The 17,716-nt window shown below is 27.1% G+C and overlaps 1 protein-coding gene across 1 annotated transcript in view; it reads right to left on the bottom strand.

Annotated features, from left to right (window-relative positions):
- Positions 1 to 17,716, bottom strand: part of LOC100210324 (uncharacterized) — a 76,300-nt gene that overhangs the window by 21,670 nt on the left and 36,914 nt on the right. The window contains exons 16-24 of the mRNA XM_065787737.1: positions 16,553 to 16,646; positions 10,129 to 10,248; positions 9,827 to 9,912; positions 9,567 to 9,726; positions 8,571 to 8,631; positions 5,637 to 5,766; positions 4,992 to 5,077; positions 3,940 to 4,055; positions 3,778 to 3,867 (exon numbers count right to left, since the gene is read on the bottom strand). Of these exons, the coding sequence (XP_065643809.1) occupies positions 3,778 to 3,867; positions 3,940 to 4,055; positions 4,992 to 5,077; positions 5,637 to 5,766; positions 8,571 to 8,631; positions 9,567 to 9,726; positions 9,827 to 9,912; positions 10,129 to 10,248; positions 16,553 to 16,646 (943 nt within the window). The remainder of the gene's footprint in view (positions 1 to 3,777; positions 3,868 to 3,939; positions 4,056 to 4,991; positions 5,078 to 5,636; positions 5,767 to 8,570; positions 8,632 to 9,566; positions 9,727 to 9,826; positions 9,913 to 10,128; positions 10,249 to 16,552; positions 16,647 to 17,716) is intronic.

The raw sequence follows: 17,716 nt of genomic DNA, 5'->3' as shown, positions 1-17,716 counted from the left end.
CAGTAATATGGTTGCCATAGTTGCTTCATTATTACTTTTATTTTAAAAATACAGTTAATATTTATAACTTCTATAATCAATCTTTGTTGTCTTTAGTATTGTTTATTATTACTGTTATTAATAAAACACGTTTGATATTTCTAATTTCTATAATAATTTTTGTTGTCATTACTATTGCTTTATAATATAAATATTTACATTATAAATACATATATTTACATTATACTTTTATAAATATTATTACTTTACTATTATTTTATTATATTATATTATTTACTATTATTACTTTTAACTATTATAACTGTTAACACTGTTATTATTATTATAGTAATTATTGTTATTATTAGTGCATTGTTGCTATAATAATTATTTTTATTACTGTCATTCATTATTGTTGTTGTTATATTATCATTGTTATATTATTATAGTATAACTTTTTATAATTACTACTATTATTGATATCCATATCATATTTATTGTTGTTATCATCACTATTTTTATTATTATTGAATTTGACAGGTGTTTATTTAATATTAGTACTCATTACTATTTGTAAATATCCTTGATGTAAGAACTTTTATTCTGAAATATATTTGATTTGATTTGATATGGCTAACAACGTTTAGTAGTATTCTGTTTGATTGAAGGTGTTGAGTTATTTTTTTTAATTTTCCATACTTGTTTTGATAATTCAGTGTCATTTTTATACTTATTTGTGTTGAATTATTTTAAATGGCTTATATACCTTAAAAGAAGTTTTGCGTATGCAAATATACACTTCTTTCTGGAAAACTTTAATTTTGCACAATATCGCATTGACTTTGATTTTTTGAATTTGAAAATATAATGTATGATTGAGCACGATAGCCTTTAAATAGAGAGACATTTAATAATTTTTTTGTGCGTATTTATAGTACGCCTCCAAAGATAAAAAATAAAGCATTCAAAGGTGTCTTTTTATTTAATTTTATTTTTAAAAATTATTTCTTTTTGGAATGTGTCTAAGTACGCTGCATTTGGTTTAGAAATGAATTAGATGGAGAAATCCACTCAGTTAGTGATCAACAGTTACAAATGCTACAAGATACAACTGAACTCTCAAACTTAATGAAACCTATAGGTAAGTGAGTAAAACCATAAATTTCTATAAACTATAGGTAAGTTAGTAAAACAGCTTACACACAAGATATCAGTAATGCAATATCACATACAATGGCTTAGTTGTTCTAGTAGTAATATTATATAATAATATTGTCAGACATTTTTTGTTACATTGGTTTTCAACAGATCTCTTGAAAAAACATTTTCTAAATTTCGACATTGATCTGGAGATAAATAATTCATAAATGCAAAAATCTTTAATTGAAAAAATATATATTTAATATACTAAGTTGATATTATAACTTGACATTCCTGTTGATGATATTGATGCTCATACTTGCAATGATATTGATGGCAATACTTGCAACTTATGTTTTAGAGATATTTCTTTGTTTCCTAAATAGAGATGGATATAAATTTCTGATCGATACTCTTGTGCAAAGGTCAATATTTTCCTTTTCATTTTTTTAAGGTGATACTAGCCCTTTATGCAGAAAACTTTATGTATCTTATTTTCAGTTCATAGCAACTGAGTATACATTTAAAATAATAAAAATGCAATGTAGATCATATTTTAATATTTTGCTAAAGACTAATTACCAATCCAGTACTTACACACTAATTACTCCACTTACTTACTCTTACTACTACTACTACAGTACGCACTAATTACTTATTCCAGTAGCAGAGAATCTAAATTGAAAATAATAAATCTAATTTGTAATTTATTATGTTGTTTTTTTTTTGTTATGTTTTTTCTTTTATTCTGAGTCACTCCCAACTCCCAAAGGAGTAATACTTAATAGTTGATATTTTAAATAATATTTAATAGTTGATTACTTAATAGTTGCCGCAAGCAACTATTAAGTTGGAAGTTACTTGAAAAAAAGAATAGAGTTATAGAGCAAGGAAACGGCTGACAAAAGACTCAAAAAGTTGAAGGTGGTATGAATCAAGAAAACATGAAGATAAGAGAGTTCCAAAGGGTGTGAAGTGCAGGGAAAAAAGCTAAACAAATAAAAGTTTTGAGAGCATGCAAGGACAGATAGAGTAAAAGAATGAGACTAGGCTGAATGACGAGTCAAGCGAAAATGAGCCATGATAGTATTTATAGAAAAGAGAAAGAGAACTTTACGACAATAGCAAAGAGGCTTAAGCTTCGCAGATAGAGCAAGTCCAACTACAGTTACAATGCTCTTTTGGACCTTGTCTAGAAGAGAAAGAACATCATTAGAAGAACCAGCCCAAATATGACAACAATATTCCATAAAGGGACAAAAAAAGAGATTTGTTGAGGTAGAGAATGGAATCAGTAGAGGGAAAAGGGCGAGCACAATAAAGAGAAGCAACCTTGGCAGATGCTAATTTAACAATCAATTATATGCATGGTTTCTATGAAAGGTCAGTAGTATACAATAATCCAAGAAGACGTAAAGAAGAAGACTCAGTGAAAGGGTTGCTCTGTTCTATGCAACTGAAAAGAGAAGACTTTTTGTCAAGACAGGAATATAAAGTTGAGCCATCAGCAAAAAGAGCTACTTCAAATGTAAGGTTGTCAAGAAGATCATTAATGTAGATAAGAAACAAAACAGGACCAAGGATAGAACCTTGATGTACCCCAGAAGTTCCCGGAAATAAAGAGTGTTGGCCTTCAAGGATAACTTTTAAAAAGCCATTAGAAAACAGTGATTTGATTATCTCAAAAACTTTTCCAGATACTCCATATGAAAAAAAGCTTATGGAGAAGACCTGCATGCCAAACTTGGTCAAAAGCCTTAGATATGTCAAGAGCAATAACCCTAGCCTCTCCGCCTTCTTATACTTTTTTTCGGACTGACTCTATCCATGATAGGGTGAGTCCAAAAAGAAAGTATGAGATTAAAGATTTAAAGAGGTCATTGCATGGTCAGAACCACCTAAAGGAGAAAAAGTAGAAATTGAACGCAAGCTAGGATCAGAGACAAGGCATAAATCAAGGAGTGAAGGTAAATGATTAGGGTTTTCAGGAAAACAAGTCACAAAGTTAACTATCGGAGTAAGAGAATGAGAAATGCAGAAGTTATAGGCTTTAGTGCTGACAGCGTCAGTGGCGCTACAGCCTAGCCATTCAGTGTGATGAGCACTAAAGTTACCAATAACAACAATATTGACGGAGGGGTAAAAAGAGAGGGCATGGTCAGTTTGATCAGAAATTATATCTAAAAGAGTGCAGTCTTGGGAAGAAGGAGAACAATAAAAAACAAAGAGAAAAGTTTTAGAGTGAAGAGGTGCTAAGCGGAAGAACATAAAGAATGGTCAAAAGATTCGAACCTGATTTCATGACAAAGAGGTGAATTGATGCGTATGTATACCCCCAAGCCAAGAATGTGACTATTGGAGTCTTTGCGAATCAAAGGATAGTACCCATCAACACTAAGATCAGAAAAAAGAATAGCAGAACTTAAATTAGTCTCGTTAAGAGCAAGCAAGTCTGGTGAATTTTGCAAAATTTTGGATTTTTCATATTGAAATGTATAGATTTTTTCATATTGAAATGTATAGATATAGAATTTTTTTTTTTTTTATGATGAATGGATTGTATCAAAAGTTGCATTAAAAATAAAAATAAAACATTAACTTTATTAGTAAAAAAAAGTTAGGAAAAATTATCTTGTTCTTACAATTAAAAAAACATACTTTCATAGTTGAGTGAAATGTTTCAAGTGAACAATCTATGTTCACACTTGCAAGCACACTTTTTAAAGAAACTCCTGAACATAATTCATTCTAAAAAAGCAAAAACATGTTGATTACTATGGCAACCAAATTAAAAAGCTAGCATTATTTAAAAAAGATTACCTTGGCTATTGCATCATACATTGTTTTAAGTGCCTGCCTACCATATGTAGTATCAAAGTTAAACTGTGACAGATCTGCACCTGTCGCTGCTCTTCTATCACCCTTTGTTATAGCACCTGGCAATCAAAATTATTTGTAAAATATTGCTTAAAGTTAAAAAGAGAGTTCCTTAAGACCAAAATAAAACTTACCTCTTATTATATACATATATAGATTTGTCATTATGAAAATAATAACACTCAAAGAACAGAGAACAAATAATGAAGTTTTTTAAAAATTGAAAATAAAAAACATATCGAACAAAAATATGTAATTAAAAAAAAATGAATAGATAAATATTACTATTATTATTATTGTTATTATCATTATTATTATTAATATTATTATTATTATTATTATTATTATTATTATTATTATTATTATGATTATTAGTAGTGGTTCAAATGCATTCATTCATTTATTTAACTGTAGTAATACAAACTTTACAATAAAACAATTTAAGAAACTAGGTCAAGTCATAAATGGTCAGGACACTTTTGTTAGTTTTAAATATCAAATGAGAATGCTTTGCAAAAAATTCAATTGAATGGGACCTGGGAACAACAAAACCCTAAATCTTGGCCCACTCCAAAATTAAAAAAAAAGGGACAATATTTACCAAGTTTTATAATATAACTATTCTAAACTAAACTTATATTCATTAATTTTCAATTAATTTTAAGTTTTATCTAATGACAGAAGAGAGAGAGTTCCTTGTTCAATTATTGCAGTTTGTTGCAAAGCATTCTCATTTGTTTTTCAAGTTAAAACTTTGTTTGATGTCTAAAAAAAATTTTTTTGTTCCGATTCCAGATGATCATCAAGGTCATATTTTAAAAATCTAATAACCTCTCTAAATAGTGGTAGAATGCAGTTAGTATAAAATATATAATATAGTATATAATATAATATATAGTATATAAATATAAACTTTTATTATTCCAATTTGCTCAACTTCATCTAACAGAATCAAAAAAAAAAATTAAAAAAAAAATATAATATTAACTACTGACCTAATGACTGCAACCTCCTAGCAACTGCGGCAGCAAACCTTCGTTCTCCCCCAAGGTTTGATGTTAACAATTTATATATAGGACCTCTAAAAGTTTACACTTTTACATTTCAAAAATGCACAAAAAAAAATTTATATATTTTATTATTTATTATTATTTACTAAATATAAAAATAAATAAAAATAAAAGTAAACAAATTATAACAACACAAAAAAGCAAAAACAAAGTAGAAAGAAAAAAGGAAAACAAAAAAACAAAAACAAATAAAAAATATTACTTTCAAAGATCAAAATTCAAAGTATTATAAAAAGGCAGGCTTCTCAGCTGTAAAAAAGGCACAAAAAAGTCTGATACAGAATCCTACTTTAAATACATGTATAAGTAGGTGTTCAAGGAGTATGGGTAGGAGTGTTCAAACACTTTAAATAGTAATCTGACTTATGATAACACCACAATAAAAATATTCAGTTTTGTTTAGGAAAAAAGTTTAATGTTTGAAAGAGAATCTAGTTGTTAATAAATTTCAATGCTACTTTACCTTCATAAATCATATTATGGTTAATTGTCTAAGACATACAAGTTTGGAATTGTGGACATTTATAGCAGAAAAAAAAAATTTTTAACTAATAGTTTAAATTAAATTACATTATCTGGTTTGATCTGTGTGATCTTCCAAGCTGTTGAACAGCTTTGTCGGCACTCCATGGAAGTTCTGCAGTTATATGTACGCGTCGACGTTGATTTTTGGATATTCTATCAGCATGCAGTGAAATACCTAAAAGAAAAAAACTTAAAAAAAAAATTGTTTATATTCTACAACATATTAATCACACATATTAATCACGCATATTAATCACACTATAATCATACAAAAAAGTTATACATTTTCACCTACCCAAGTTCAAGGAAGTCACTACAATTAAAAAGGCAACTTATTTTCTTTATAAATAAAAATAGTTTTGTCACAACCTTTTCTCACTTTCTCTCTCAACTTTCTCTCTCCCCCTCTGATTACAAAATCTTGAAAACCATGACAAATCTTGACTTATTAGAAACACTAGCAATGCTTAGATAAACAAAAAAAAAAACAGTTGTTTAGAACAAATTATAATGTATAAAAAAATTCTAACTAATAAATATTTTAACTTTTCTAGCAATAATGGTTTTTGAATGCTATAATATAAGTTTGTTTTCTTTTTTGAATTTTCTTTTTTCTTGGTTGAATGATTTTAATTGTTGTTCCAATTGATTACATTTTACATTTATTGTGTGATTTAATATGTGATTATTGTATTATTTAATGTGTGAGTACACATTACAAAAATCTAAATCTGCAGTAGCAGATAAATATCAGGTATTATCTATAAGTTATCTATAATCTGTACTTATAAGTTTTCTGCATTACCTATGTACCTAAGTTATCTATATATTATCTATAAGACTGTTATCATGATGATTAAGTAGACTCTATCTCACACTAAAAACTGAGCTAAAGAATGCTTAGTGTGCTTTCAAAAATATTTATGGCAGATGTAATAACTAACATAGTTTGAACATCTGCAGTTGTTGCATCAACCTGAGGATTAAAAAATTCTATTTAAAATACCAAGTTTTAATGAAATACAACACTTTTAAATTTTCAAAATATTTTCTTCAACAAGAAATAGTTTTTTATTGACAGTCTTTAAAATAAATTGCTTCTGCACACTATTCCATTTATATTAAACTCCTAATGCAAGTAGGATATAGCACATGCAAAGAGTTTCCCAGACAGGGCTTCTTTTAACATCTTGAAACTCTTTGAAAACATCTTTGACTCCTTGAAATTGTTTTTGAAAATAAAAACTACAACTAAAAAAGCTGTTAAACAAAAATATTTTGAAAAACTGAAATTAAAAACTAACGAGAATGAGCATTATTTTTTATGAAGAAATTCAAATGTAAAGAACATTGAATACATTGTTTATAATTTCCTCCTAAAAGAAAATAACAGTTGTTATGCATTTGTATTTTTAAAAGCTTCAACTTCAAGTGTTCAACTTAAAACTTTAGATGAAGATTTCTTTGATTGGAATGATAGAAAAGATTAACGATTAACTTAATTATTAACACATAATTTGTGCATAATATAAAGAGACAAAGAGTGAGTTGTAGACACTGATTGTTTTAAATTTAAACGGTAGTGGAGTAGCGTTTTAGATTTTTTTGGTAGCAAGTTAGTTGTTAGTCCGCTACCAAATTTTCTTAGTGAAAGTGCTTTGGCAACTCCGCTGCCAAATGAAAAGTCCACATGAAGCGGAGTTTCGGAGTAACAAACCAAGCCAAGCTACCGCCCAACTCTGGCTATGATACGACATTTCATCAGGCTATGGAGCACAGGTGCACACCAACATAACTTATGTCATCTCGAGTGCTGCAAAAAACTAAAGAAACTTTACAATTGCATTTTGCTCAAGATACTTCTAATAGTTTAGTGTTAATAATCAAGTCAATACTCATAACACTTTTTTCTGACATTTCTATATTTTGGTATTTTAAAACTTTTCGATATTTTAAAATTTCCTCAGTAATTCTTCAGATTAATTAAAATATATCTATAAGTTAAATATAAAATGTTCTAAATTAATCCAAAAACCAAACAAAGTTTATAAAACTAATTTAGTCTGATTTCTTTAATTACTGAAATTTTAATTTTTAACATTTTTTGTAATATAAAGCATTTTAGTTTTTTTCAAAATATGGTGCAGTAATGGCAATAACTTAGATGTTGTTGAACATTAAAATTTGTGAAGTCCATTTCCTATACACAAGCAAATTTGTAAGAAGAACAATTTTGGAAGATTTGATATTATTATTTTAAATATAGTTGATATTATAGATAGTTAAATGCCAATGTGTAAAGATTCAAATATTTAAAGATCCAATCCTCATTTTCATTACAATAAATGATATTACTGCTTTATCTTAAAAACAATTCATTTAGTATTTCAGAACTAACCATTTAATTAACAAATTATAATAAAAAATACTTTGAAAATGTAGAATGAAAAAAAAATGCCTTCTGTACATTTTATTATGCTGTCTTACTATAGCATACTTAATGATTATAAACATAACTAATTCTAAAGATTTAATTAGCAGTTTAATTAACAATGGCATGGCAGCTAAAATAATCTTTTATAGTAAATTAATAACCAACTTCTTTTTTTTTTAAATTTCAAGTACAATGTTCTGTAACTTTTATATACACAGCAACAAAGATATAACAAAGATCATTTAGTGATCAAAGATATATACACAGCAACAAAGATACAACAAAGATCATATAGTGATCAAAGATCACAGCAACAAAGATATATCAGTACCTTAAAACTATCAGTTGCATAAAAATTCAACATGTCAATTCAAAAATTTCATGTTATTTTTATCATAATTTATAAATACTATGAAAAAATTTTTATTTCAAACTATTTTTTAACTTTTAAATAACTTAACTACATATTAAAAAATAATAAAAATTAGAATTAAAAATTAGAATTAAAAATTAGAATTAAAAATTAGTAGATTAAAGAAACACACCAGTACTGGCAGCATCTGATATAATGGCTACATTTTTTTCTCCATTCATAAATGCATTTCTCTAAACATAATTTTTAAATAATTTAATAAACATTTCTTCAATTATTTTATATTGTTTGTTTTTTATTGGAACTTTTATTATTTTTTTAGTTAATATAAAACTTTAATTAATACAGAACTTCCCTGCCATGGTATGTGATTGATAATCCAGTTAATATATAAATAAATAAATATATATATATATATATATATATATATATATATATATATATATATATATATATATATATATATATATATATATATATATATATATATATATATATATATATATATATATATATATATATGAAAATATTGCTTTTTATTAAATTTAGAGGATATTATATATTTTTTTAAATTTTGTCGCAAATGAAAGCAATCAATATAATTGTCTAAAGTTAATTATGCATACAAATAAATTAATAGTCTTATGACAGGGCCAACGACAGGGTTTTTAAAAACAAGTTTATGGGCAATAGTTGAACAATGGGTCTACAATTTTCCCACTTCACCTAAGAATATAGACAAACTTTGGGCTCATGTACAAGAGGTTTGGTACTCAAGGGAGGATTCACTTGATAATAATTTACTACAATATGTTATTTGTTGAAAAATGAGTTCGATTATTTTTTGGCAACCTTAAACTGTTAAAAGTTGGCAAAAAAATTTTGACACAAAGGTTTTAACATAAAACAGAGAAACAATTTGGGACCTCAAACTTCAACCTTGACTGGAAGTTGTAGACTAAAATGAGAGGGAAACCTTTATAAAAGGGTTGTTAAATCTTATTAGATATATTAATAATTTTGATAGGATCAAAACTTTGATCATGCTAATCAAAACTGTTTTACCAATCATGCTTAATAATTATGTTTTGGTAAATTGAACATCACAAGACAGAACTAGTTTGCTTGGGCAATAAAAAACAAGTACTCAAAATAAGAAAATAACCACCTCCTGAACAGAAACTGATTCTGTTGATTTTGCTGTACTTGATCGACGATGGTAACTTGGCTTGTCACTTTTATTATATCTTCCAATAAAACCATTACGACCAGTCATCTCTGCAACACAATGTGGACCACCAAGCTCATCAATAATAGTATCAAGAGGACTTTAAAAAAATCAAAAAAAAAAGTATAAAATAAATGAAAAACAAACAGAAGACCAAAATAAAAACAAGAAAACATGATAAAAAATAAATGACTAGCAACCTGTTTAAAAGAACAATTTTTTCTACACGATTCAAAAGATAACTTTTAACCTTTGCACACCATTCACCAGCTTCACTTAGCTCTCCCTACATTATTATGTATACCATTATCAAGTAATTGAGTAAAGATTGAATATTAGGGTAATTATCTTACTTTGAAATAAAAATATGCTCTCATTTTTTAGATAGTATTAATATGTTAAACTATTATTTTATTTATTATTATTATATTTTATATATTATTATTTAGTATTACATCTTTATCAATATCTTATTGGATATCCATATCATTGTAGTACTTACTTTACCCGGTTGTTCTACAGGAAAATGCTGTGAAATAAACCGCTTGAGTATTTCTTTTGTTATTGAAACAAATCCATCAATGTTACCATGGTTATCAAAGAGCTCAGCGTCAAGACTTGTCTGAAAAAGCATTTTTAAAGCATAAAAAAAAATAATAATAGTTTAAAAAAATTATTCTATTATTATTTTTATTTACTTATATTTAAATATATGTTATAATTATTTTTTTATTATCAGTTTAAAAAGTTTTTTTTTGATTAAAATACATGCTCCCATTGTTTCATTTTAAAAGTAGTTTTTTATTGCTATGGTTACCGATTAATACCTTTATTTTACTTATTATTGTGGTGCTTTTTAATACAGCAGAGAAAATAGAATTAGCCTCACCTTTATTTTTTGTTCTAATTTAACAAAAATGGCAGTGAAACAATTATCAAACCTACTTTATTTCTTATTATCTTCTACTACAACTAAAAAGTTTATAAATTGATATGTTTAATTAATTACAAATGGAAAAAAAATTAAAGGTATTCAATTTGTGGAGAAAATAGAATTAGCCTTATTTACGTTATATACAAGAAAATACAGAAAATATTTTGTTTTTTCGCTCATTTAATATTTTTTTAAATAGTATTGCTTCCTGATTTTTTAATAACTTCAAATATGCGACTTGACAAATACTAGTCACAAGATTTTGGATAGTTTCTATAGGTATTTTATTCCAAGCTTGTCTGATACGAGTTTTCAGCTCCAAGGTGGATTCAAATTGCTTACCATTTTCATAAACCTTTCTAGAAAGTATTCCCCTAGATTTTCAATTAGGTTAAGATCTGGACTACATGCGGGCTATTCCATTACCTTAATATTTTTTTCTCTAAACCAAGCTTTTGTAAGTTTTGAATCATGGATAGCAGCATTATCTTGTTGAAAAGTGAAATTTTCACCCATCAATTCCTCAGCATGTTCAAGCAAACTTATTTCTAATAAGTCAATGTGGTCCTGTGAATTGATATTTGTTGAAATCCATGCCAGTAGGAGTTTTCCAGCAAAAGAAAAAGCCCCCTAAACCATAACAGTTTTACCACCAAAGTTACAACTTATCCGAGTTTCTTTCTCTTTTTGAAGATTGTGCCAGTAATATTGATCACCATCAGGACCATCTAGATTGAACTTTTTTTCATCACTAAAGAGAACTTGATCCCACTCTACCTGCCAAGACATGTGTTCTTTTGCAAATTGTAATCTAACTTCTTTATGACGAGCAGTAAGTTTTGTTTTGGTTTATGCTTTTTCCAAACTGTGTTTGGATCTTCATGTAAGATTTGTCTCACATGTTGAACAGATACAGGTAATTGTAAATCAGCACGAATTTGAGATGCAGTCATGTGCTGAGCAGCAGCACGACGTACAATAACTCATTTGGTACAATTATCAATTTTACGTTTGCCACCACTTCCCTTATAAGTCCCATAATTAACACCAATCTTGAAGTAATTATTAACCACTTTTGGAGATCTTTTAATTTTCTTTGCAATTTCCCAATTAGATAAGCCTGTCTCTTTGTACGCTTTAATTACTGCTAATTTTTCATTCGTTAAACGCTTACCACGTTCCATTTCAAATTAAGGTATTAAAAACCAAATGTTAAAAACTCTATGAGCACTGATTTCACAGTCTTTGTTTAATGTACAAATAATAATATAAAACTAAGTCACAAATGCATATTACCAGATCAAAATATACAAGTAAACTGAAAATAATTATTGATGAGACTAATTCTATTTGTTACCGCAAATATCAAGCATTATACACTTTATAGTTTTATCAAATGTACCGCAATTTAATTATGCTATATTATAATCAAAAAAGTTGTTGTTTGTAACAATAATTATATGTGTGTGTATACAAAAGATGCACCCCACAAACTTGCTTACAGATTTATGGAACATTGGATTATATATAGTATATACACTATATATAGTAATAGTAATATATTTAAGCTGTGATCGATTATTTGGTGAGTGACCAACTTAGACAGCTATATCATTATTCAGTATAGTTACATTATTTAAAATCTGTATGTCAAGTTTAGCTTTAAAAGTGTTCACAGAAAAAGCGTTAACAACATTAGTATGTAGTCGATTCCAGGCAAAAGATTCTGTTTGTTAAAAAATAATGCTGAGGCAAAAAAACTAATAATTTTCTTTTCAATTTCATTGAAAAACATTTTAAAAATAAACACAACTGTTGAAAATAGAAACACAAAAGTTGAAAATAGAAAATGAAAAATAGAAAGAGCCCACAGAATTGAAAAAAAAAATGATAATAAGAAAGAACCATTATTGTTAAATTACTACATTTCAAGGACCAAGTTAAAGCGTTGCAAACTCCAAATAAGCTCAAAGGATTCAGAATTTACATTAATGAAGAATACTTTTCAAATTAAATACAAAAAATACAGGTCGAAATGAAATTACACAGAAAGAATGGTAAATATTAAATTATTATTTATGAAAAACTTATTGCTAAAGAATTTAAGAATTGAAGTCACCCCGAATCTACTTTACAACTAAAGTAGTTCCAATTTATCTAATCTTTTCTCATAACATTTTTTTTAGTGGCGACATTGCACTTGTACGTGATGCTACACTTTTTGATAAGCATGTAGCATGATGTTACACCTTTTGATAAGTATGTAGCATAATGCTACACCTTTTGATGAGCATGTAGCATGACACCTTTTCTTAAAGATTATTTTTATTTTTGAGATGTGGAGACCACACAAATATAGGGAATTCAATTAACAGTCTTACAAAAGTTGTGTATATAATTTTTAGTTATTCACTGTTTAAAACTAAAAATGTATTCCTCAACATACCAAAAACTTTATTTGCTTTACTTGCATATAGAGTTATTTGACTTTTCCATTTTAAGTCAGAGGTAAATACTACCATGATTTTTTTCAGCAACAGTGGTACTTAAAGGATATTATTTTGCATAAATAAATTCTTTTTATGTTATTTTTAGCGGTAGAGCTATTTCATATGCATAATTTTTTTATGATTAAAGGTTTCATAAATCTGCTCCGCACGACTTCTTGGTATTTAAACATTCTAATCTATTAAGAATATATTTGTATGAGATTATATCAAAACCCAATTACAATTGATACTAGATGCAAATGCTGCCAAATTAAAATTGAATGGGTCATTTCAGAAATACCATAAGTCATTTTTAGACAAAAATGAGTCAGGCATGATAGTGTTATCTGAGGGTAGAAACACTTTGTGAAATCGTATTAGTCACACTTTTCAGTCAAACCCTTATAAAGTTTTGACTGAAAGGTCTTGCAAGTATATAACATGAACATACCCTCATATAACATGATTCCGTGCCTCATAATTTTTTTCCAAAAATGGCTTATGGTGTTTCTGAAATAAAACGTTCAATCATTCTCTTGAACAAATACATCTTGGAACTTGTTATTAAGTAAATTTACCATCTGATTTGGGTCATTGGTCCATTTTCATCAGGTAATACTTTAATTGAATTATTCATTCTTTGTTGGTTATTCATGTACTTATTAATAAACTTTGGATTTTCCTTATTAATTTTATTAATTTTTCAAGATCTTTTTTTATCCAAAATTTGTATTTTTTCTATTATTTTTAATTTTTTAACTGGAATGTATAGTTTATACACCGCATTAGTGTAAAATATAAATATATTATACATTTCCCAGACTGATTTGCTATTAAAATACGTTAATTAATCCACATTGGAAAACAATTTATTAATTTATTCAAAATTTGTTTTCCTATTTCCCAATCCTACCATGAATCATAAAAGTCTTCTGATCAAACAAAATTTTGTAACTTCTTGCAGTGTGTATTCTTATCCCTTATTCAATATTTCCTAGAACTTATATCTTATTCAATTCCTTGAACTGGATGTGATTCAATTTGGAATCTATTCTCTTATGTTGTAAATAATAAGTCAAGAGTGTTAGGGAATTCATTGTTTGATAATTGAAACGCCGGTATGCTTGTAGATGTATGCTTAAAGTAACCATTAAAGACTATATCATGAACATATATGTTTATGATATAGTCTTTAATAATAATATTATTAAATAATAATATCTAATAGATATTTAATATTTGATAGATAATATAACATATATATTATCATGAAAATTTTATATTTGATAAATAACATAGCATATATACTATCATAAACAATCATTTTAGAGGAAAACTCAGCAGTTATCACACAGTAGCCATTATTTATTTTAAATCTACATTTAGTTTTGATCTAAATATAATTTAAATATAATAAATAATTAATGTAATAATTAATTAATAATTAATCCAAATTTAATTAAGTATAATCTAATTATTGCAATCTATTATACTAATAAAAATTAACTTTCAGTCAAGAAAAATTACAAAAGCACAAAATAGTTAAAAACTTATTAGTTTAGTCTAAGTATATGATTAAATCTTTCTTTATCCAAATTATTATTATTTTTTTTTAAATTAAAAAAATTTAATTTAATCTTTTTTACTTTTTTTGGTCTCTTTTTTGTTTTTTTACCTTCTCAGTTTTCTCTATTGTAAACTGTTTAATGTTTTATCTGCTTAAAAATAATGTTATATCTTCTTAAAAAGTTTCTTGTTTTTTAAAATTATCCGAAACCTTTTTAACCTTTTAACCTTTTTTCAGAATAATGCTTGCTTTTCTTTTCTTTTTTTTTCTTTTTTTTTTAACATCTTCACTTCTAACAAGGCTGCAAGCAACCACTATTAAAGTTGGAAGTTACTGGAAGTGAAAAGATGAAGTTTATAAAGTAAGATAACGATTGACAGACGACTTAAAAGTTTGAAAATATATGAGTCAGGAAAGCAAGATGAAGGAACAAATTCCAAAGAACTCATGTTGGAGGAAAAAACCTAGAGGAATAAGAGTTTTTTGAGCACTTAAGAACAATCACAGTAAAAGGATGAGAATTAATTGAATGACAAATAACACAAGAATGAATTTTAGTAGATTGCACAAGAGAAGCTAACTCTTTAGAGCAGTGCCCATTATAGTATTTGTAGAAAAGAGAAAGAGAAGCAAAATTATGATGATGTGATAATGGTTGGAGATTACCTGCAAGAGCAGGTCCAACTATATTTATAATACATTTTTGTGCCTTGTCTAAATGAGAAAGGGCATCATTGAAAGATCCTCCCCCGGAGTAAGAAAGTGGCAAGTAAAATAAAGAGAATTAACCTTAGCAGAGGCTAATTTTGCAATCAATTTGATATATGGTTTCCAAGAAAAATCAGAAGTAATAGTTAATCCTAGAAGGTGAAGGGTAGATGACTCATTAAGTACATTACCGTTCATAAATATAGGAAAATCTAGATTATTGCGATAACAATTAGCTGAAAAAAATTGAGTTTTTCTGAGTAACACAATAAGATGAAGAGTGCTGTCCATTGAGGACAACATTTATACTACGATTGGTAAGGAGGGAATCAATAATCTTAAAGATGTTACCTGATACACTGTAAGAAGAAAGCTTATGGAGAAGACCAGCATGCCAGACTTTATCAAAAGCTTTAGAAATGTCAAGAGCTACAGCCTTAGCCTCTCCACATCTATCTAATAAATGATAAAACCTATCGGTTGTTACTGTTAGCAAATCAGCTGTAGAACAAGAAGATTGAAATCCATATTTATGATCAGAAAGTAAGTTATTAGATTCAAGATGAGAGATTAAGTGTTTGTTAATTAAAGATTCAAAAATCTTGCATACGATATATGCAAAAACTGTGCAAAGGAAGGCTAAAGAGATGATAGTTAGATGAGTCAGATCGCTCTCCAGAGTTTTTGAAAATAGAGATAACAGATGTCGTTCTCCAGCAGGCTGGAAAACAAGACTTTGATAAGCAGTTGTTAAAAAATTTTGAAAGTATACACAACAGCTCCAGAGAACACTTATGCAAGACTATAACAGGTATGTTGTCCAGACCACAACCTGTAGAAGAGTCTAAGCAGGAAATCACTTTATATACAGAAGCTGGAGTGATACAAATGTCAAGCAATGGACCAACCTGTTTGCAAAATTTCTTAGCAAAAAATTCAGCTTAGGTGACAAAATCTGAATCATACCAGAGAGATGGAATTTTTCACAAACAGATTTGTCCTTATTATAGATAATGTTAAAGTTAACCCTTATTATATATTTTTTAACCATTGTTAACCCTTATTATAGATACTGCAGATATTATAGATACTGCCCTTACTATAGATACTGTTAAACTTATTCTATTCTAATAATAGAAATGAAAATTGCCTGATTTTTTATACCTAAAAAATTTAAAAAAGTATAAAATAACATAATTAAAATAAATTTGAAAACAAAAAAAAATACTTCGCCTGTAGTTTGCAATCCAATAACAACAGAGTAACCATCTTGTAGAGCTTGCTTTGAAAGTTTTATTATTTCTTGGGTTTTCATGCTCATGCTAAAATATTATCTATTTAATTTAAAAATCTGAAAGAAAAAACTCAATTGTCTAAAATTATATTCAAAAAAATGTTATTTAAAAAAATGTTATTTAAAAACTAAAACAAAAGTATAAGAAAAAATAAACTAAGTAGTCTATGACAAATGTACAAAAGTAAATATGTATATATGTGGTAGTGGTGTAATGGCAGAACGCTTGCTTCATAAGCAAGAAGTTTCGAGTTTGATTCCCACCATAACCCTAGTAGGACCACACTCAACTTAAACTCCACGCAGCAGCCTTGTTATCAAGATTTATGTTTCAGAATATTAGAGTTGGGAGAGGGTTGTAACCATAATTAAAGTATTCTCCTCAACTGTAGTGGCCTCACCTTCCTAAGGCTATTCCTGGCCTTAGGAAGGTGAATTTACATTTAAAAAAAAAAAAATCAAAAAAAATTTTAGGGATCAATTATCCAGATTCCTAAGACAACATATCTTTAAAAAAAATTAAAAAATAATTGTTTTTTATTTTCGTTTTAATTTCATTAACCAAACCAGATAATATAAATTTTTTTATTTAAAAAAATTGTAAACCTAGTATTAGGACTACAATTTGGAAACAAGATGGCGAAACAAATAGAAACAAGATGACAAAACAAAACAGTCGAAATGTTTTTTTTGATAAAATTTTTGAATAAATTATTTGTTTTGGTCAAAAACTTTTTTCTAATGTTTATTTATGAAATTTATACAACTTGTCTGCACTTGGAGTTTTAATAAGAAAATTAGATAAAACTAATTACTTTTTCTAGGTTTTTGTATATACTTAAAAATATCATGTAAAAATACATGAACTGCCAATTAAAAAAGAATAGTAAAATTCAAACTTTTAAGATTTAAGAATCAATTAAGATTTAACAAATTTAAAATATTATAGAATGAGTTTAAAACCTTTTTGATGAATGTCAGACAAAGATGTTGAGAAAAAAATCAAAAGCTATAAAAAAGATTTAATGAAAAAAGGTCTATGAAAATAGAGAATAGACTACTGCAAAGAACAGAGAAGTAGATGGTCTGATAAATGTG

Source organism: Hydra vulgaris, chromosome 01 (assembly GCF_038396675.1).
Source record: "Hydra vulgaris chromosome 01, alternate assembly HydraT2T_AEP".
Taxonomy (NCBI): domain Eukaryota; kingdom Metazoa; phylum Cnidaria; class Hydrozoa; order Anthoathecata; family Hydridae; genus Hydra; species Hydra vulgaris.
Note: the sequence above shows the minus strand (reverse complement) of the source record. Positions and strands in the feature narration are given on the sequence as shown.